Source organism: Marmota monax, unplaced genomic scaffold (assembly GCF_021218885.2).
Source record: "Marmota monax isolate L192 unplaced genomic scaffold, Marmota_monax_Labrador192_F-V1.1 WCK01_AAM20220418_F8-fsc00065, whole genome shotgun sequence".
Taxonomy (NCBI): Eukaryota; Metazoa; Chordata; class Mammalia; order Rodentia; family Sciuridae; genus Marmota; species Marmota monax.
Window position 1 is genome coordinate 8,229,874 of NW_026694038.1, and position 22,568 is coordinate 8,252,441.

The window sequence follows — 22,568 nt, forward strand, 5'->3', positions numbered from 1 at the left end:
ATGAGTCAGTCAACTATAAAAAGTACATTTAATGCCAGGGCTATGAGTGAACTCAAAAGTTTAGTTACTTTCTTCTGGTTCAGTCTCACTTCTCTTGACTTCAGCTGTCATTCAGGGAAAGCTAGGAAAACCAGACCCAGAAGAGCCCTTTCCTACTTGAGAAGTAAAGCACAAGGCTCCTTCTGCTGGGCTTACTCTCCTGCATGGTTCAGGCCTTTGCTCAATGGTTACACGCTCAGGGGCCTTACCCAGCCATCTTTAATAAAATGCTGCCCAAATCCCTCAATGTTCCCTGATTCATTTTCTTCATTCCCTTTTTTACTCCCTGACATATTCATTTGTTGATGGCTGCCTCTGTTCATTAGAACCTCAGCTCTGCCAAAGCAAGGATTTTATTTTGCAAATCCTGTTTTCTAAGTACCTTGAAAACTGCTCATGCAGAAAAGGAGCTCAATGAACTGCTAAGTGTTGATTTAGTCAGTTAAACTCTAGGAAGACAGTCTTTTGGAAATACACAAATAGCACTGTTGTTATTAATATCTGGCTCATTTTCAGCCCCTCTTTCCTGCAGGATAGGGAGGTGTGATGGATAGCCTCTGTCTACTAGCATGGTAACTGACGCTCTTCTCAGAAAAGCCAGAGGGGCAGCACATTTGCTTCTTTCACACCAAACCTGAGGACTGTCTGGATCACAATGTTACATGGTTCCACTGATGTTGCATTTGTTTCTCTGTTTAATATCTTTCTCTGGTGATAAAATAAGCTACAAGTATAAATTAAGTGCAGTTGTTTAAATAAAGCTATGGCAACTACTTTCATATTTCTTGTGGGGGCTGCCTTAACTAAAACAGACAACATAATAACCATGTTTTCCAACAAAATGCATTCCTCGGTAACCTGTCATCCTGCTCCAGCACTTAGGACACAGTGGGAAGTCATTAAAAAGATCATGAAGATGAACACTCTTATTTTACAAACGAGTTGCCAGGGGTGGAAACAGGCTCCACCACTCACACAGGGTTATGTGGATAGTTCAATTGGCAGATTCCCAGCCCACGGCTTTTTTCCTGTCTGCATTTACACCAACCACAAAAGTTGTTTGTCAATGTATCTGAGTAATAACATCTCATGCTACAGATTATTCTGCAAATTATTTTTTTGAAATCTCTAACTTCAAATACCTGTGCTGAATGAGAAGCATTATTGTACATTCATGATGATTACTTATTACAAATCAGAACATTAAATGCAGCAGTATACAGAAATATCCATGGTCCTTATATGATAACTGAAATAGGCAAAAGCAATGGCATATTAAATAAAGGAAAGGTATCAGGATGTGCTTGAAATTTGAGAGGGAAAATTGAGACAACTTGCAGTAGGGTCTGAACAAAGTAAGGATGTGATAATAAGTTTATTGTCAGAATGTAAACATATGTATTAATGCAACAAATATGAACTCAATACTCCATTCCAACATGGTTAGTGTAGACAGAAGCCAATTTATGATGAAATTGATGGAGGTTAAGCTTCTTGGGGCTTACTTGTATAAGCACTTTCCAAGGCCCTGGAGATATTCTAGCAATGTATTCGCCTGATTATGTTTTATAATAGGTGCAGTTGGTTAAGGTACTGTCCTGGCTCTGCTCCCTCATGCCTTTCCCCTCACATCAGACAATACAGACATGGTCATGGCTGCATTAAGAATTCAGCTAAGGAAAGGCTGAATTGGAGATCCATTTATTTTGGATTGATGTGACATGACTCTGTAGCTCACAACATGGAAAGAGCTACTAGAAACTCCTACCGCCCACTGTGCTGACGCACCCAGTGTCATGACTCAAAGACAATGACACACTGTTTAGTGAGTGACGTCAATTGAAAGAGCAGTTTAGTTAGTCACTACACAAGGAAAGTCAAAACACTCTGATTTTTAAATAAGACTGAAATTTTTCCAATTTGGCAATGCTCCCAAAAATCTAAATTATATTATCAATGAGGAGTTGGATGTCAAAATATTAAACAAACAAAATTAAACGTAGAAAACAAATCACAAGTTTTCTATTCTTTCTGCAGAAAATATTCCAAAATTATTGTCATATGGAGAAACAGTTTAAGAATCTACAGAAGAAAAAATGTAAGAAAAAATTATAGGACATTTTAGGCCATTAATAAAGACGTTTTATTTCTTGATTTTGTGATGTTTATGCTATTTCCAACTTTCTTAAAAATCTGTAAGTGAACTCAGGAGCTGAAGTAGTTCATTCACCCTGAAATTCTTCCTTGGTCTCTCTCTGCTTCCTGATCATCTTGTGAGTTGCTTCCCTCCACCACACTCTTCCATCATGATGTTCTGCCTCACCTTGAGCCTGAGGAATGGAGCCTGCTGTCTAGAGATTGAGACCTCTGAAATTGTGAGCCCCCTAATCAACTTTTTTTCCTGTAAAATTGTTCTGGTCAAATCTTTTAGTCACAGCAGCAAAAAAGCTGACTAAAACAGAGTGTTGGTGATGAACCTGAATAAAACCTGCACTGACCCTTATGAACCGCAGGGACTCTACAAAAGTTGGAAAGGACCTATAACTCCCAGGACTGCTTCTAGATACTTCTGAGCACTGTTGGCTGGGAGAGTGTACTACAAAGCTCTAAGAGTTGATGCATAAGCAGGTGAAAAAGTAGCAATTATGTACTAAACAACTGAAGACCAGTGTAGGTAAGTCAAAAACCTATTCTGTGTATGAAACCTTATTTGCTATAATATATTTGTATGGAGAAGTTTGCAAATTCCTCCTAGAGGAGCTAGGAGTGTAGATGAGTGGTAGAGAACTCAACTAGCATGTATGAGGCCCTGGGTTCAATACCCAGCACTGTGGCGGCAGGAAGGGGGGGGAGACAAATACCTCCTAGAACTAGGAAGTTTACAAAATCTACAGACTTCTTTTTTAGGTAGTTGACATAAAAATAAATTACTTTAAAAATAGCTTGATTTGGTATAAAATCAAGCCCATTTAAAAATAGAAATATTAATAACTTCTGAACTTGAATTCCAGAATTCAAATAATTTACTTAATTCACAGATTTCATAAAGGTAATATGGTGCATATGCCATAAATTATGCTGTACTCCCAGCAAATGTGGACAACTCCCTAATTAAGCACATCAATGTTTCCATAGTGAAATGCATGAAGATCCATACAGGGGGTAGAAAAAAGGATTCATATAGGTTTAACTCATTACAAGTTAGGTCTTGCTGTCAAATGAATTCACATCATGTCAGACTTTGCTATAACATAAGTTGAAAAAAAAAAGGCTTCTGGTTTTTCTGAGTTCTTTTGTACTCTGGAATTACATATTAGGGATTCTGAATCTGTATCCCTAATAGTCCCCTCTATTCCTTTTTACTTTTGGAGTAGAAGAATAAATCAATTGGTGTTTAGTCTCTTATTTTATTCGTATTTTTTATTTTTTGGTTATGTCCCTTTCCAGTAATCCCAGGACTTTCCAAAGTAAATCAGAGCAGCACACAATAGAAGGAGCTATTGTCCTCTTGGGGACTGGTAGTGGTTGCTGTGAGTAGCCTCTTTCCCTAAAGTTCTGCCTTAAAAACAATCTGCTTCTCCAAATGTAGCACAAAGCCACAGGAGGAGGAGAGAAGTGATCTCACCGAATTGATAGATGGGGAAGAACACTGCCAGAAATCATGCCTCCAGATAGCATAACGGGGCCCATAAATACCACAGGCTCAAGGAGTGTCTGCACAGAAGCCTGTGGAGGATTCTTGTAGCAGGAGTGCTCTTGCTGCCATCACTCAACCCTCAGACCTTAGAGACTAGCAGGAACTAGGAACTGCATGTAAACAGCAGCATTTGATATAGAAACATCATAAAGTTTTAGAATGGATGCAATCTGGTTGTTCACAACTCCTTGCTATGACTGGAGCAAATCTTAGCAAGATCAACACACCCCTTCATCTTTTCAAGATAGATAAATGGAGGACAAGACCATTAACTCAAGGTTATAGTGAGTAGAATGCAAAAGAGATGAAAAGAGAATTTAGCGGGGGTGGGGTGGGGTTAGAAAGCTAAACACTAGGGCTGGGAATGTGCTCAGTGGCAGAGCATCAGATTCTGTCCCAGTTCTGAAAGCATAAATAAATAAATAGCTAAATGCTATCACTCCCAGGAGATTTTACACATTACTCTAAGTTAGGGTGAAAAATACAAATACTGTGATGAGCAACATAAAGATAATAGCATACCAAGCATTTCCTGAAATGTTTTTTGTTTGTTTGTTTTTGTTTTGTTTTGTTTTTTTGCTAAGGTTGATTTGATTTTTGTGGCCAATACTATTCTCTAGGGAGAACTAGGAGAGGCTACTCTCACTATAACCCCAAATCATCAAGAAACACAGTAAAAGATTATTTGCAATTTTGCAATTCTTCAAAAAAATTCTGCCCCAGTCAAGACCATTATTATCCAGAGGATCAATATTTTGATAATTTCTACCAATGTCTGCTCAAATATTTCACTGGAAGCAGTTGTACATGTTTATTTTTCCTATAATAACAACAATGTAGAACCATGATTATATAACACTTAAATTTTTATTTCCTTCTTTACTGAGTCTGCCAGGAAAATCCTAAAACCATTAGTTCACTTGGAATATGGCATCAAATCAATTTATTGTAAATAAAGTAACATCTTGAACATATGGGAAGTTTAGAAGTATGAACTAATGAAGATAACCTAAAATATGACTTCCAGTTTTAAGCATACAATGCTGAAATTTCCAAGATAGTTGGTTTAATAACAATTCTTAGTTTTCAAGTTTATTTTATTCTTTTCATACTATAAAAAATCTAGAGAAGAGGAGCAGCGGCCTGCTGAGAGGCAGAGCCTCCCCCTGCACCGGCAAGGTAGAGGGAACTGTGACCATGCACAGAGCAGGCTCAGCGGCCTGCTGAGGGGCAGAGCCGCCCCCCACCGCCCGCGCCTGCCAGGTAGGGGAACTGTGACCACGGACAGAAAAGGCCCAGTGGCCCGCGGAGTGGCAGAGCTTCCAATGACTCCTGCAAGGTAGGCGGGCCTGCGACCCACCGGCAGAAGAGGAGCAGCGGCCTGCTGAGAGGCAGAGCCGCCCCCTCCCCCCCGCGCCTGCAAGGTAGACGGAACTGTGACCACCATCAGAACAGGCCAGACCTGCAACCGAGAGACAGAACAAGCCCAGTGGCCTGAGGAAGGGTAGAGCCGCCCCACCCCCCGCGCCTGCAAGGTAGGCGGACCTGCGACCCACTGGCAGTACAGCCCCAGAGGCCTGCAGAGGGGCAGTGCCACTGCCTGCGCCTGCAAAGTAGACAGAACTGTGACCACCGACAGAACAAGCCTAGTGGCCCGCAGAGGGACAGAGCCGCCGCCCGCGCCTGCGAGGGAGACTTTGCAACCATACAAGACCAATATAAATATATAGGGGGAAAATTCAATAGCACAACAGTTTCACCAAGTAGAAAGGAACGCGAACAGTATGAAGAGACAAGGAAAGAAAGGACCACAAGCATTGCAGGTCAACTAAACGTTAGAAGAGGTAATAGCTGCAGCAGATGGAATGTTAGATAAAGAATTCAGGATATACATGCTTCAGATGATCTGGAGTCTCAAGGAAGACATCAGACAGCAAAATCAGACAATGAAAGATCACTTCAACAATGAATTACATAAACAAATCCAAGAAGCAAAAGATCAACTATACAGGGAAATAGAGGTTATAAAAAACAAACAAACAGAAATCCTAGAAATGCAGGAAGCAATAAGCCAACTTAAAAACTCAATTGAGAATACTACCAGCAGAGTAGAACACTTAGAAGACAGAACATCAGACAATGAAGATAAAGTATTTCAACTTGAAAAGAACATAGACAGCTCAGCAAGACTGTTAAGAAACCATGAGCAGAACATCCAAGAAATATGGGATAACATCAAGAGACCAAATTTAAGAGTCATTGGGATACAGGAAGGGACAGAGTTTCAAACCAAAGGAATGAGCAATCTATTCAATGAAATAATAAGAGAAAACTTCCCAGACTTGAAGAATGAGACAGAACCCCAAATCCTAGAAGCCTACAGGACGCCGAATGTGCAAAATCATAAGAGACCCACACCTAGACACATTATAATGAAGATGCCCAACATACAGAATAAGGAGAGAATTTTAAAAGCTACAAGAGAAAGGAAGCAGATTACATTTAGGGGTAAGCCAATCAGGATAACAGCTGATCTTTCAACACAGACTCTGAAAGCTAGAAGATCCTGGAATAACATATTTCAAACACTGAAAGAAAATGGGTTCCAACCAAGAATTGTGTATCCAGCGAAATTAAGCTTCAGGATGGAAGATGAAATTAAAACCTTCCACGATAAACAAAAGTTAAAAGAATTTGCAGCTAGAAAACCATCTCTTCAAAACATCCTCGGCAAAACATTACAGGAAGAGGAAATGGAAAATAACAATGAAAACCAACAGTGGGAGGTAGGACAGTAAAGGGGGCGAAAATAATCAAAGAGGAAAACAAACCATGTTTAGTAACAGAAATAAACAAATATGGCTGGAAGAACAACCCATATCTCAATAATAACCCTAAATGTTAATGGCTTAAACTCACCAATTAAGAGACACAGGCTGGTAGAATGGATCACAAAACAAGACCCAACAATATGCTGCCTACAGGAGACGCATTTGATAGGAAAAGACATACATAGGCTGAAGGTGAAAGGTTGGGAAAAATCATATCACTCATATGGACTTCGGAAACAAGCAGGAGTGTCCATACTCATATCAAATAAAATAGATTTCAAGCCAAAGTTAATCAAAAGGGATAAAGAGGGACACTACATACTGCTTAAGGGAACCATACACCAACAAGACATAACAATCATAAATATATATGCCCCAAACAATGGTGCAGCTATGTTCATCAAACAAACTCTTCTCAAGTTCAAGAGTCTAATAGACCACCATACAATAATCATGGGAGACTTCAACACACCTCTCTCGCCACTGGACAGATCTTCCAAACAAAAGTTGAATAAGGAAACTATAGAACTCAATAACTCAATTAATAACCTAGACTTAATTGACATATATAGAATATACCACCCAACATCAAGCAGTTACACTTTTTTCTCAGCAGCACATGGATCCTTCTCAAAAACAGATCATATATTATGTCACAGGGCAACTCTTAGACAATATAAAGGAGTAGAGATAATACCATGCATCTTATCTGATCATAATGGAATGAAACTGAAAATCAACAATAAAAGAAGGAAGGAAAAAGCATACATCACTTGGAGAATGAACAATAGGTTACTGAATGATCAATGGGTTATAGAAGACATCAAGGAGGAAATTAAAAAATTCTTAGAGATAAATGAAACAGACACAACATATCGGAATCTATGGGACACATTGAAAGCAGTTCTAAGAGGAAAATTCATTGCTTGGAGTTCATTCCTTAAAAAAAGAAAAAACCAACAAATAAATGATCTCATACTTCATCTCAAAATCCTAGAAAAAGAAGAGCAAAACAACAGCAAAAGAAGTAGAAGGCAAGAAATAATTAAAATCAGAGCTGAAATTAATGAAATCGAAACAAAAGAAACAATTGAAAAAATTGACAAAACTAAAAGTTGGTTCTTTGAAAAAATAAACAAAATCGACAGACCCTTAGCGATGCTAGCGAAGAGAAGAAGAGAGAGAACTCAAATTACTAGCATATGGGATGAAAAAGGCAATATCACAACAGACACTTCAGAAATACAGAAGATAATAAAAAATTATTTTGAATCCTTATACTCCAATAAATTAGAAGATAGTGAAGGCATAGATAAATTTCTTAAGTCATATGATCTGCCCAGACTGAATCAGGAGGATATAGACAACCTAAACAAACCAATATCAATTGAGGAAATAGAAGAAACCATCAAAAGACTACCAACTAAGAAAAGCCCAGGACCGGGTGGGTATACAGCAGAGTTTTACAAAACCTTTAAAGAGGAACTAATACCAATACTTTTCAAGCTACTTCAGGAAATAGAAAAAGAGGGAGAACTTCCAAATTCATTCTACGAGGCCAACATCACCCTGATACCTAAACCAGACAAAGACACTTCAAAGAAAGAAAACTACAGACCAATATCTCTAATGAACCGAGATGCAAAAATCCTCAATAAAATTCTGGCGAATCGGATACAAAAACTTATCAAAAAAATTGTGCACCATGATCAAGTAGGATTCATCCCTGGGATGCAAGGCTGGTTCAATATACGGAAATCAATAAATGTTATTCACCACATCAATAGACTTAAAAATAAGAATCATATGATCATCTCGATAGATGCGGAAAAAGCGTTTGACAAAGTACAGCATCCCTTTATGTTCAAAACTCTAGAAAAACTAGGGATAACAGGAACATACCTCAATATTGTAAAAGCAATCTATGCTAAGCCTCAGGCTAGCATCATTCTGAATGGAGAAAAATTGAAGGCATTCCCTCTAAAATTTGGAACAAGACAGGGATGCCCTCTCTCACCACTTCTGTTCAACATAGTTCTCGAAACACTGGCCAGAGCAATTAGACAGACGAAAGAAATTAAAGGCATCAAAATAGGAAAAGAAGAACTTAAATTATCATTATTTGCAGATGACATGATTCTATACCTAGCAGACCCAAAAGGGTCTACAAAGAAACTATTAGAGCTAATAAATGAATTCAGCAAAGTGGCAGGATATAAAATCAACACGCATAAATCAAAGGCATTCCTGTATATCAGCGACAAATCCTCTGAAATGGAAATGAGGACAACCACTCCATTCACAATATCCTCAAAAAAAAAAATACTTGGGAATCAACCTAACAAAAGAGGTGAAAGACTTATACAATGAAAACTACAGAACCCTAAAGAGAGAAATAGAAGAAGATCTTAGAAGATGGAAAAATATACCCTGTTCATGGATAGGCAGAACTAACATCATCAAAATGGCGATATTACCAAAAGTTCTCTATAGGTTTAATGCAATGCCAATCAAAATCCCAACGGCATTTCTTGTATAAATAGAGAAAGCAATCATGAAATTCATATGGAAAAATAAAAGACCCAGAATAGCAAAAACAATGCTAAGCAGGACGTGTGAATCAGGCGGTATAGCGATACCAGACTTCAAACTATACTACAGAGCAATAGTAACAAAAACAGCATGGTACTGGTACCAAAACAGGCGGGTGGACCAATGGTACAGAATAGAGGACACAGAAACCAATCCACAAAACTACAACTACCTTATATTTGATAAAGGGGCTAAAAGCATGCAATGGAGGAAGGATAGCATCTTCAACAAATGGTGCTGGGAAAACTGGAAATCCATATGCAACAAAATGAAACTGAATCCCTTTCTCTCGCCATGCACAAAAGTGAATTCAAAATGGATCAAGGAGCTTGATATCAAATCAGAGACGCGCCGTCTGATAGAAGAAAAATTTGGCTACGATCTACATACTGTGGGGTCGGGCTCCAAATTCCTCAATAGGACACCCATAGCACAAAAGTTAATAACTAGAATCAACAAATGGGACTTACTCAAACTAAAAAGTTTTTTCTCAGCAAAAGATACAATAAGAGAGGTAAATAGAGAGCCTACATCCTGGGAACAAATCTTTACTCCTCACACTTCAGATAGAGCCCTAATATCCAGAGTATACAAAGAACTCAAAAAATTAGACAATAAGAGAACAAACAACCCAATCAACAAATGGGCCAAGGACCTGAACAGACACTTCTCAGAGGAGGACATACAATCAATCAACAAGTACATGAAAAAATGCTCACCATCTCTAGCAGTCAGAGAAATGCAAATCAAAACCACCCTAAGATACCATCTCACTCCAGTTAGATTGGCAGCCATTATGAAGTCAAACAACAACAAGTGCTGGCGAGGATGTGGGGAAAAGGGTACACTTGTACATTGCTGGTGGGACTGCAAATTGGTGCAGCCAATTTGGAAAGCAGTATGGAGATTTCTTGGAAAGCTGGGAATGGAGCCACCATTTGACCCAGCTATTCCCCTTCTCGGTCTATTCCCTAAAGACCTAAAAAGAGCATGCTACAGGGACACTGCTACATCGATGTTCATAGCAGCACAATTCACAATAGCTAGATTGTGGAACCAACCTAGATGCCCTTCAATGGATGAATGGATAAAAAAAATGTGGCATTTATACACAATGGAGTATTACTCTGCATTAAAAAATGACAAAATCATAGAATTTACAGGGAAATGGATGGTATTAGAGCAGATTATGCTAAGTGAAGCTAGCCAATCCCTAAAAAACAAATGCCAAATGTCTTCTTTGATATAAGGAGAGTAACTAAGAACAGAGTAGGGTGGAAGAGCATGAGAAGAAGATTAACATTAAACAGGGATGAGAGGTGGGAGGGAAAGGGAGAGAGAAGGGAAAATGCATGAAAATGGAAGGAGACCCTCAGAGTTATACAAAAGTACATACAAGAGGAAGTGAGGGGAAGGGGAAAAATAATATAAGGGGGACAAACGAATGTCAGTAGAGGGAGCAGAGAGAGAAGAGGGGAGGGGAGGGGAGGGGGGATAGTAGAGGATAGGAAAGGCAGCAGAATACAACAGACACTAGTATGGCAATATGTAAATCAATGGATGTGTAACTGATGTGATTCTGCAATCTGTATATGGGGTAAAAATGGGAGCTCATAACCCACTTGAATCAAATTGTGAAATATGATATATCAAGAACTATGTAATGTTTTGAACAGCCAACAATAAAAAATTAAAAAAAAAAAAGACATGGAACAACCAAAAAAAAAAAATCTATACTATTTAAATTTTATGTATTCATGCGGATTGTTTCATAATGTAGCTTATCTCCATCAATTTCCATTAGTTCATAAATTATATAAAAATGTAATTCGGTTTGTTCTCTAGTAGTGATCTATCTTCTTGCCTTAACACTGTTCAAAGCAAAATATTTTTATTACTTTTATCTTACTGTGTGTCAATCATCTACAGAGTACTTTAGAGTTCAAGGCAAAGGGAAAAAAAAATCTACCTGGAAAGATGAGAACTTGGTCCTAAATAGGCTATTTTACCATTTCTCAAATCATGGGTAAAATAAATGCATGAAGAATAGCTACATATGAAAAGCTGTTCTTGGCTGGGCCAACAGTCTCTCCCAGCTCCTGGGAGGCATGACCTTGGCTGCTGTTCCCTGTGCCTGATGGGGCGCACACAACCTACCATGCTTGGTGGCTGCTGGATCTCCTGCAATACAGACTTGATCTGGTGTGCGGTGTCTTGGTTACATTCAGGGGCCTTGGCTAAAGGGGCAGCAGTTTGACTCATGGGTAAAAAGTCAGGCAGGAAAAAAAAAATGGTTACTGTATCAGATAATGCTTTGTGGCAGCCCAGGCAGGAAGTGTCCTGGGGCTTCTCTGTCCCCAATGACATGAATGGGAATTGTGACCGAAAAGAGCCTACAGATATTACTTTAATTAAAAACTGTTCCATTCTACACTTGAAGAAATCCTCAAATTTCTTTTGGATCTGTTAAGAACAAACATTCAATTTTGGTAAAATATGATCACTAAAGTTGAGATAAATCATTATTTTATTAATATAAATTATTAATTTAGAGAAATGATAGGTCCAAAATCTTTGGTCATTCTAAATTACCAATTAGACAACTATTTAAATATGAACATCTAGAGTTTATGTCTGTATCTCTGTCTTGCTTATTAAAAATGCCCCTGGGGGAATTTAGCATGCTTGCAACTGAGGAAACATTTTTGAAGGACAGTGTTGTAAGAGGGGCTGTTATGTGGAAGAAAAGTTTCCATTTTAGGTTATCTACTATAAACTGACATGAAGGAAAAGAGAGATCAAGTAAAGTAGAATAAAATGAATGTGTCTTCAAAAATATTCTGTATTGGTACTAAAAACCTGCTTTCTTTAAACTTGAAAGAACTCTTTCATAAACTGTAGAACAGCCAGATTTTGAAAGCAACTGTTCTTCACCTTCTGTTTTATATTGGTTTATTTTAAAAATGAAGCTACTAAAGAGTAATATTTCTGTTTTGACTGACTTTATTAGCAAAGAGGCTATTCGATTTGCAAACCCCTTTTCTGCAGAAATGTAACACTGTGTGATTTACTGTACTTAATATTTTTGTCCCCTTAGTCATTTTTCTGGCTGAAATGCTCAAACCTCATTAGGGAAGTCTTCCAGTCTATGACAGATGGACAATGACCACAGGATATAAAATGAACAGCTGTCCTCCTCCTCTTTGTGCCTTTCTTTACTCCAATCCTAACCCTGTTCCCTCACTTCCAAAATATTTGTATTTCTTCACTGCCATTATTATTACTTCTATCACAAGGAAGAGAGAAATCAATTCTCTCCCAATTTACAGAACGGCAAGTCATCTTCCAACAACTTTGAGGTGCCCACTCTTTGCAAGCTTCTTTCTAAGCCTAAATTAGAGAACTTTCGCCAGAGCCATGTTGGGGAAAAACAGAGGAGAGAAATGTAGAATGTGTCAGGTTTTGCCAAGTTGCCTGCTAGGCAGGCCTCCTTTCCCCGAGGACCCACAGAACCTATGCCTGAGTGCTCAAGTCTGGCCCAGTTTTTAGAATGCCTAATCCCCACTCAGGCAGCAAGTGTTAAGCACCTTGTCTGCTCCACCCAAGCTCTACCATCCTTGCTGCCCTCTGGCTCTGAACTTGTCCCCAGTTCTTAGAATGACCCTTGCCTAATTCTTCCTGCAGGGTGCCATCCCCCAAACCTTCACTATGTGTGGACCTTCTTGGGATGGTACCATGCCTGCTCTTGTCAGTCTCCCTCCTAAATGACAAAGCCCTGCCTCTGGACTTCCCTCTTATCTGGACTTCCAATAACTGCGCTGTGTCCTGTGTGCTCTGCATCCCTTAATTATCATCAAAGTTTACTGCCTTACTTGGTTTCTTCTCACACATAGACTCCCCCACTTATTTGATAATGCATTTTTCCCAAATTTTATTTTGTTTTTAATTGACATATAATAAATGTACATGTTTATGGAGTACATTTTGATACAATCATGCGTCATGCAATGATCCTCATAATAAATTTCTTGGAAGTTGGGGCATTGCCTTTGGGTTTGCTTTCCCTACAGGGAAAAGTGGATTGTTTTGTTATATATAATACACTTCCTAATATCATATTATATATAATACACTTCCTAATATCATGTTATATATAATACACTTCCTAAAGATCTGTATGATGGAAAGGTCCCTGATTAATTAAGAAGAAAGTGGAAATCGCTTCTAGTGTTGCCCAAGGATTTCATTCAGCATACTCCCTTGCCTCAATGGGTAAGTACTGAGCACCAGTGTGGAAGAGCACAGTAACCTATGAATTTAATTCAATTCGATTTATATTTACTGAGTTCTAATTGGGAGCAAAATTCTGCTCTACATACAAAGAGGGATGCATGTACATCCTTTAGCCTTCAAAGAATATCTAAGCTATAAAGGGTGAAGATGGATGCATGGAAATGGCCAACACATTAATCAAAGCAGAATGAAGTAGGTGTCCTAAAATAGATTCAGAGGTGGTGAGGGGTTTAGAGACATCAGGCTGGGGCAATGAGATGAGTTTTCATGAAGGAGTGGCACTAGAGAGACAATTTGGTCTACACTGATGATTGATTTCTTCTCAATCTGTATTTCATTGCTGTATCCCTTCTTCTAGAACAGCCCCTAATAAATACTAGAAGAAAATATTTATGACCAAACTACTGATAGTTATTTTTTAAGTATCATCAGGTGAGCCACAAATTGAATATTTCAAGAGAAAGGGAGTAAAGCTACTTTCAAACTGTCCACACAAGGACTTTCAAATTATCAATTCTAATAATTCAAAAGCACTTAACAATTAATTTAAAACAATTTTCCAGAAGCTATGCTTAGTAGAATTTTATAGAATTTCAGAATATTCCCTTTTATTATTTTAAATGAGACTTAATTCTTTGGGGTAAAGTGGATTTGAAAAATATATATATTTCAAATCCATAATATGTGTGTGTATGTGTATTTTTCCTTTTTTTCATTTAAACTCATCTTTTAAAACATAAATTCCATAGAAAGTATTAGGTCAACCCTGGTCTGAGGAGGCAGGATACACTAAATCATAATGAGTTTCACATCTCTTTTGTGTGTGTGTGTGTGTGTGTGTGTGTGTGTGTGTGTGGTGCTGGGGATTGAACCCCGGGCCTAGTGTATGCAAGGCAAGCACTCTACCAATTGAGCTATAGCCCCAGCCCCATATCTATCTATTTATTAAATTTAGATAACAGGAATTCCATATATAACTATTTCAGATTTTTTCCTATGTTAATATAGATCTTTGAAGATCTAAAAATCAACTCTTAAATCTTATTTTAATATATTTTATATCTAAGACTCTTATACTCAAATAAGAAGTATATTTAACCTCTTAAAGCATAGACATTAATTTGGTCATTAACATTTTCTGAACTTCTGTTTTTTATTTATATTTGTTTCAAGCTCATGCCACCAGAGATTTTTTTAATCTGATATAGGTTCCATGTTTCAGAAGAGGTTTTACTATTTCATAATAAATTCCCCAAGGTCTTATTTACCAAGGAGAGTGACTCTTGAAAAAAAATGAGACTCTAATTTGAAATATACTTCAATAAGTTCTCGGAGGAAATGAACAATAATTCACATTGCAGTGTGCAGGGCTTGATTTCTCCTCCCCCTGAATTACCTGCTCTAAAAGAGTTGAGAGAGCTTCTCTACCAAATCAAGTTCTGAGTAATTAATACGTTTATGAATTAGGCTCAAAGGAAAAAGAAACTGTTTCTCTTATGTTGCATAAAGTATAAAAGTATAAAATCTCTTAAAAGTGGATTTTATTCCTTTTATCTATTTCAGAAAAAAAATCCAGGTCTTTCTTTTACACAAAAATCTTTCAATTTAGCTCAGACTACCTCTAAATTTGTAATTTTAAAGTTTTAAGTTTTCAAATTATGCGCATACAAACTGAGTAAGTTCTCATTTATCTCAGAGTTTCTATGGCACATACAGTATAGAAAGAGAACAATTCAGGCCTAAGGACACTTTTATATCTTAATATGTAAAGATAAAGCATTTATGCTTTAATAACTCTCCTCTGTCTTAAGATAATAAAATTGAACAAAAAAGCAGTGAAACACACACACACACACACACACAACCCCCTCTTCCCCACAAACACTCTCTACAAATCCTTAGGATATTTATAAGTAAAAGCAGGGGGCAAGGAGATACTATTTCTACTAATTATAAACAAATAATAGATGCTGGTTATTTCAATAATTCCATATTGATGAACATATGGGCATGTATTTCTGTCTACCTGATTCACTAAAAATAGTTTATTGGTGATTCTCAGTTTCCTTCTGAGTCATCTTTTCCATTGTCTGGGGTCCTCATATTGCCTCCCCCTAGCTCACTTTTGTCATGAAATGTCTGTATCACACCAATTTAGCACTTGGCTTCATAACATTATGATATCACTGTAATGGTCACTTGTCACTCTGGAAAAAAAATATTTATAGCATCTACTTGTTGTGAGTCCTTGGGTTGAGGACTGAGGATATTATGATGGACAAGTCAGATCTGCCTCCCAAGCCACACTATTTGCTCTTCATAGTGCCTGTTTTCAAATGTTTTATCTTTTATGAATTCTGTTATTTTGAAGAAAGAGTTGGCACAACTGAACAAGCATATTACTTGGAAATTTTTTGTAGAGTGACTTGATGAGGATTTATATCCAAGAAGTAACGAGTCCACTCTTAATATTGCAGATATTTTTCTTAAGATTTAATTTTATTATATTTCTGTACTGTTACAGACAGAAAGAGGGCCCTTTTGCAGACCTCTATCAAATAAGTTAAACAAAGAACAAAATCATACCATTTTAAACAAGTTAAAGGAGTTAAAAGCCCCACTTAGCCCTCTTATTAAAAACATCAAAAGTCCCAGCTGATACAGATTAGCTCCTCAAACCCAATTTTATGTGACATTGTTTATAGCCACAAGGGCCAGTCTTTCTAGTCTAACAGGCACTTCTGTTCTCCTTCAGTAAGTTGCTTGTGTTCACTCCATCTCCTCACCTGGAAAACCTTTCTGATTTTTCAAGTGCTCAGGTTGTTGGCTTTCAGAGACATCTCTCACTAAGAAGCCTCCCTGAATTGTATCACCCTGCAGGACCTGATTGGGCCCTGGAACCCTGAGATCAGCACATATTCCCACCCATTTATGACCATCTGGCCCTGTCCAGAGAGTCCATACTCTGTGCATATCTGGTGCCTTCTACTACACCAGTGCTGTAAAAAGTAATATAAAAATATTATCCTCTCACTTTTTTTTCTTACTATGGTTAAGTTAGCTGAAGAGAGTGCCAAATGAATTTTCAGTAAAATTCTATTAAATAAATTATTGCTACAAAGCACTATTGGCATTTCCGTTTGACCCAGAACCCTGCGTGGAAAAAAACAGAGTTTGGAGGCATCCATAAGATAATAGTTTGCAAGGGCATCTGCTCAAAATTTTCTTCTTATCCCAGAGGAAATCTAAAGGAAATGGGTAAATACCCCTAAGGCTACAACCATAAATTCCACAAGTCAAATCTAATGATTCAAGGGAGGTTTGTAGCAAATCGATGCCTCAGCATAGAAATGGATACAAGATCTTTCATTGGAATGGAAAAATGAAGAGTTCTTCTAAGAATACTTTAGGAAACTTTTCAAGATGATTTAGCTATTGATAATCTGATAAATTTCAGCTTACGAAAGTGGGTTTTCAGGATGCTTTAACTTTAAAAATCACTTAAGATACCCAGTATGTTTGTTTACATTTATGTGTGTATGTATTTCTGTATATATACATACATGTATAATATATATGTAATATATACACACATATAATATGCATATATACTACATATATCTCTGTGTGCATATATGTGTGTGTATATAAAGAATTGGGAGGTAATTGATGCTAAACATTGGCATGATAGAGTTTATTAGAGATATCTCTTAATAATTCAAGCAATTTTTGTACACATATCTCTGAAGTACCTGGGTTTCTTTTCAATAATATTTGTCACATAATTGAAAATGGTTACAAGAGCAATATAAAATATTAACACAGTTTTTTCAAGTGTGGTTAAATATGCCTAATTATGAATATAAGTCATCACTGAGGTCATAAATAATGATGGATTCCCCTAGAAATTACCTAATGTAACTTCTGAGTCATTGTACTGTACAATAAACATTTAATATCTTAAATAACTTCCTAAAGAAAGAGTGACACTGAAACTGATCATATTTAATCATGTTACTAATATAGATCTGGAGAATTCCAAAACACACAAAGAAGTATAACTGTCAACATGTAGGGTTTTTAAAAAATAATCCATGTAGTTTTTGAGATAAGCATAAATGAAATGACTATGAAACTGTGGTTGCTATTTTGATATTTGGTTGTCATGGGCTCAAAAAGTGTAGGGTGAATATACACATTTATAATATCTCTAGAATTTATAGGCATGCTCCCTTATACCTTCTAACATGAGTGGAATGAGATCCACAAAACCATTTCTGGAGAGTTCTGCTTACTATAATGTATATTTTCACTACCTTACATCATATAAAATACAACTAATGGTTTGCTACTCCATTGTTGCTCTGTCACTCTAACCCTTTTTGGCTCTCAAGAATTTTTAGTCTCAAAATGCAGAAAGTAAATATCCCAAAGAAATTTCTAAGCAATAATTTCTTTTCATTAAATATTTTGTTTCACTCTAAATAACACATTATAATTTCACTTTTGATCTTAAAACTGTTACCCCCAAAGAAAATTTGTTAATCTATTTTTAAGTTATAGATAGAGTGTTCTCTCTCTTTCGTCTATCTATCTTCTTTGAATTCCTCAATTCTTCCCATCTTTGAATCCAAGATTCAAATTCATGCTTTAAATAATGCAAGCTGGCCTGGTGCATTGCTGCTCTCTGGCCTGTGGGAAAATCAGGGGTTCTTGCTAGCATATGGGTCTAGTCCCAAGACCTTAGACTGGTGCTTTTCTGGCTTTGGAGTCTCAGGTAGTAACCCTGAATTCTCTAACTCCCTTTCCTGGCTCTTTTCATTAGCTCTTCTGTAATTGATATTGTAATTGGTGTGAATATAAGGTAAGGAAAAGAAAATCTATGTCAAATTAGCAGTATATACTTCACTGTTCACAAAAATAGACATTTTCCCCCTCTATAACAAAGATAATTTAATTGGTGCTGGATCTTTTCTCCCATGAATAAAGTGCAATTACTAATGAATTGTGAGACATAGTTTAAAACGGATTCCCTCATATTCTTTCATTGCTTACATATATTATCTGATATTAATGTTTATTGTCTAACAAAAAGAATAAATACAATATAGATAAATTGGTATCCCTTATTCAACTTATTTTTTTTCTTAATAGCATCATGAATTTAAACTATTTGTCCTGGTTAAGAGCCTCAAAGTTACCTGCCATGCTAACCTTCAAAAATTGTTTTTGTCATTTTACTACTTTAAAAACTGAACTTTATTTTTTTCCTAAAAAAAGCATTACATGTTCATTACAGAAAAGTTAGGCTATATTGTTAACAGGCCAAAGCATTTCTTTTCTTTCTTTCTTTTCCCCTGTGGACTTGGGGATTGAACCCAGGGCCTTGTGTGTGCTAGGCAAGCACTCTACCATGGAGCTAGTAGATCACTCACTAATAGATCACAGAACTATTAGGAACTTCTCATAAAAACTCATAAAACTTTCTCATTGAAAACTAAAAATTTTTGTTTTGCTAACACTATTTTATGACCACATATAGATGTATGAATTGTCTGTAAATTTTTGAAGATAATATTATCAATGTGAGAAGAAAGTAACTGAAACTGTAATCAGGCAGTTTCACACAATACCTACACAAGCTAAAACAAGCACATTGATGATAAAGTGACAACTGCATGACCAGCAGAAAAGCATTCTTAGCTACAATCAACCACAGTGAGTTTCTGGATGTAGAACCCTGACTTGCAATTTGCAGTTGAAGGCTATTGAGGAAAATGTCCTTTCACTAGTAGGGCATCTCCAAACATACAGGAGTGAAGAGAGTGGAGAGCGGAGGACCCTGTCCCAGGCATGGCTGCCAGACACCAGCAATTGTCACACTAAATGGGGAGATCTGTAAAGCTAGGTCCCATCTAGAAGACAGGATCTTTCTTTCCCTAGAATATTCCCTTTGGATATTTGAGATCTCTCTCTCTCTCTCTCTCTCTCTCTCTCTCTCACACACACACACACACACACACACACACACACACCTTTAAAAATCAAAATGGTATGGAATAGAAAAGACAACAAAACTACAAACACTTGAACCAAAGCCATCGTATTTTACTGAACGCTTTTGGTAGGAACTTTCAGCTCATATAAAAACGCTTAAATATCACCAGATACAGTTGGGTTTTTTTCATTATTTATGTCAAAATTTAGCATAATTATTTATGTCAAACATAAAGCCTTAATTTGTTTCTTTTTAGCCACCAATAATTATCTCTTCCACTACCAGTTAGTCAGAGCTCAGGCAACTGAACAGATTTCTATCTTAGTCTGAGAAAAACATAACTTAGTGAGATAATTCTACTGTAATAAAATAACCCAATGTATTTAAAATCCATATGTAAATACTTTAAAGATGTTCCAGATTTTCACAAGCATTTTTAATACCACTCAGCATTGGAGAGGACTGGAACAGAGTGTAACATTTAAAAATATTTAATTTCACTTTTAAATATTTTAAATTATTTACTGCAAACTTAAGACTTACTCTTCTGTAAAGCTCCAAGAATTTGGCACTACAATTCTGATTGTACACTGTGATTAAAACAAACATTTCCAAGTTAAATTGCTGTACATGCTAAAAACACTTACCAATGGAAAACTGGAGGACAGAAGCTGTAGTCGTATTTAGGCCTGTCGTAGTCTAGAAAGAGAAATACAAAAATGAGACATGAGAGAAAGAGAAGGGACAGGTGTTGGAAAGAAGAGGGAGGGGGGAAAGTACCATCAAGAAAGGTCACACTTATCCAGGAGTTTGTTCATTTTTATCAGTATGGTCTGAATACAGATATATTTCCTGTTCCTCTTGGTGGGGGAGAACTATGAGAACCTGATTTAGGCATGAAGAGTGAACTTCTCAGAGTTCTTTTGAAACTCTTTTTAGGGCAATCTACCGGGTAATCTTGTGAGGGAATTGAATGAAGCCCTCTCTACTCACCCCATCACCTTTTCCATTCTACTACAGGTCTGGGACTCAGGGATTGCCATGAAAAGGCTACCAAAACAACTGGGAAGTAAATGAAGAGCAAATGAGTAGAATAAGATTATTTTGAAAAGTGAAGAGTACAACAGCTAAAGAATACAGGATTTCTTGGGGGATGCTGCAAATGCTCTAAATTGATTGAGACAATGGTTGCATAACTTGTTGAATAAATTATAAACGTGCACTGGACACCAAAAGTTCATGAATCATAGAAATGGTGGATTATTTTTCTATAAAACTGTGTGTGTGTGTGTGTGTGTGAGAGAGAGAGAGAGAGAGAGAGAGAGAGAGAGAGAGAGAGAGAGAGAGAGTGTCTGAATTGTGGGCCTAGAAATAGTGATCCAATACATTTCTGCTACATTTTTTTGGTTTCAAGAAGCTTGCTTAATTAGAGAAATGCAAGTTAAAACTACACTGAGATTCCACCTCACTTCAGCCAGAATGGCAATTATAAAGAACACAAGTAACAATAAATGTTGGTGAGGATGTGGGGAGAAAGAATGGGATCCTAATAAGAATGGGATCCTTTTCCCTGATATGCAGATGCTAACACACAATAAGGGGAGGGTGGGGAGGGTGAGGAGGGAAAGAATTGAGGTCAGTTGGATTAGGCAAAAGATAAGGAAGGGAAGGGAGGGAGGAGCGGAATAGGAAGGACAGTAGAATTAATCAGACATAACTTTCCTAGCCTTGTATTTGAATACATAACCAGAGTAACTTTGCATCATGAATGACTATAAGAATGGGATCCTAATTAGAATAAGTTATACTCCATGCATGTATAATATGCCAAAATACATTCTACTGTCATATATAACTAAAAAGAAAACAACAAAGCTTGCTTTAACAGTTTTCCTTCTTCTAAAACAGCACTCATGTAGTTTTATCTTTACATTCTTATTATTTTTTAGCATTTTAAAATTTGTTCTAATTAGTTATACATGACAGCAGAATGCATTTCAACTCATTGTACACAAATGGAACACAACTTTTCATTTCTCTGGTTGTACATGATGTAGAGTTACACCATCGTGCAATTATACCCATACATAGGGTAATAATGTCGGTCTCATTCCACCATCTTTCCCACCCCCATATGCTCTCCTCTTCCCTTGCTCCCCTCTGCCCAACCCAAAGTCCCTCCATTCTTCCCTTGCTCCCCCCCATTATGAATCAGCATCTACTTATCAGAGAAAACATTTGACCTCTGCCTTTTGGGAATTGGCTTCACTTAGCATGATATTCTCCAGCTCCATCCATTTACCTGTAAATGCCATAATGAGATGATAATGAAGCTTCTTGTTCTGCTGGGTTCCCAAGTACCATATGATAAAGTATAGGATGTTTTTTGTGACTCCACTTTCAAGAACAGAAAGTGTTTAACTGTGTTTCCATGGTGACAGCAGCAGTAGGAGCAGCAGTAGGCTGTCTTTCTGTTGCTTATCTTATGTTTTAACATCTCTAGATGTATCCCTGCACCTTGTTAGCCCCCAGTGACAGAGCCCATGAGTGTGGAAGAGTCAAGTGCTATATAGTCCATGAGTGAGTGATCAGACCTCTTGCTCTGCCAGGACCCGGTTGAGATATGCATATTGAATGATGTACGACCTGATCCACAAAGATGACTGGACATGAGCTTTAAACAGGTGGCTTTGAGATTCAATGAAGCAGAAAAAAAGGTAAAAGAGGAGAGGGCAAAAAAGATATGCCCTACATTATCCATCTAAAAGCATTATTATTATTATTAGCTACTAATTTATTTTAAACAGCAAAAATCACTGGTGTCACGGTGACAGAGAAAATTTTCTCTTTAATTTGAATCTGCCCACTATGCCCATATCTCTGTTTCTTCCCCCGCTAGATACACCAGAAAAAAAAAAGTACAGTAAAATTCTTTAAAAGTAATGTTTTTCCTCTTAGAGCTTTTAGAGAAAGTTGAACTATCTGTTCTCATGGGTTTCTACTTAGATAATTTGATCTTAAAATTCAAAGAGGCACAACACCAATAGAGAGACTTTTTTAAATTTCAAATAAATTGAATGATTTTATGTGACTGAATAGATTCCCAGATGAATAATGA

The 22,568-nt window shown here is 37.1% G+C and overlaps 1 protein-coding gene across 1 annotated transcript in view; it reads right to left on the reverse strand.

Annotated features, from left to right (window-relative positions):
* The window catches only part of Reln (reelin), a 473,157-nt gene that overhangs the window by 213,304 nt on the left and 237,285 nt on the right, over positions 1-22,568 (reverse strand). The window contains exon 8 of the mRNA XM_046464128.2: positions 20,098-20,149. Within this exon, the coding sequence (XP_046320084.1) occupies positions 20,098-20,149 (52 nt within the window). The remainder of the gene's footprint in view (positions 1-20,097; positions 20,150-22,568) is intronic.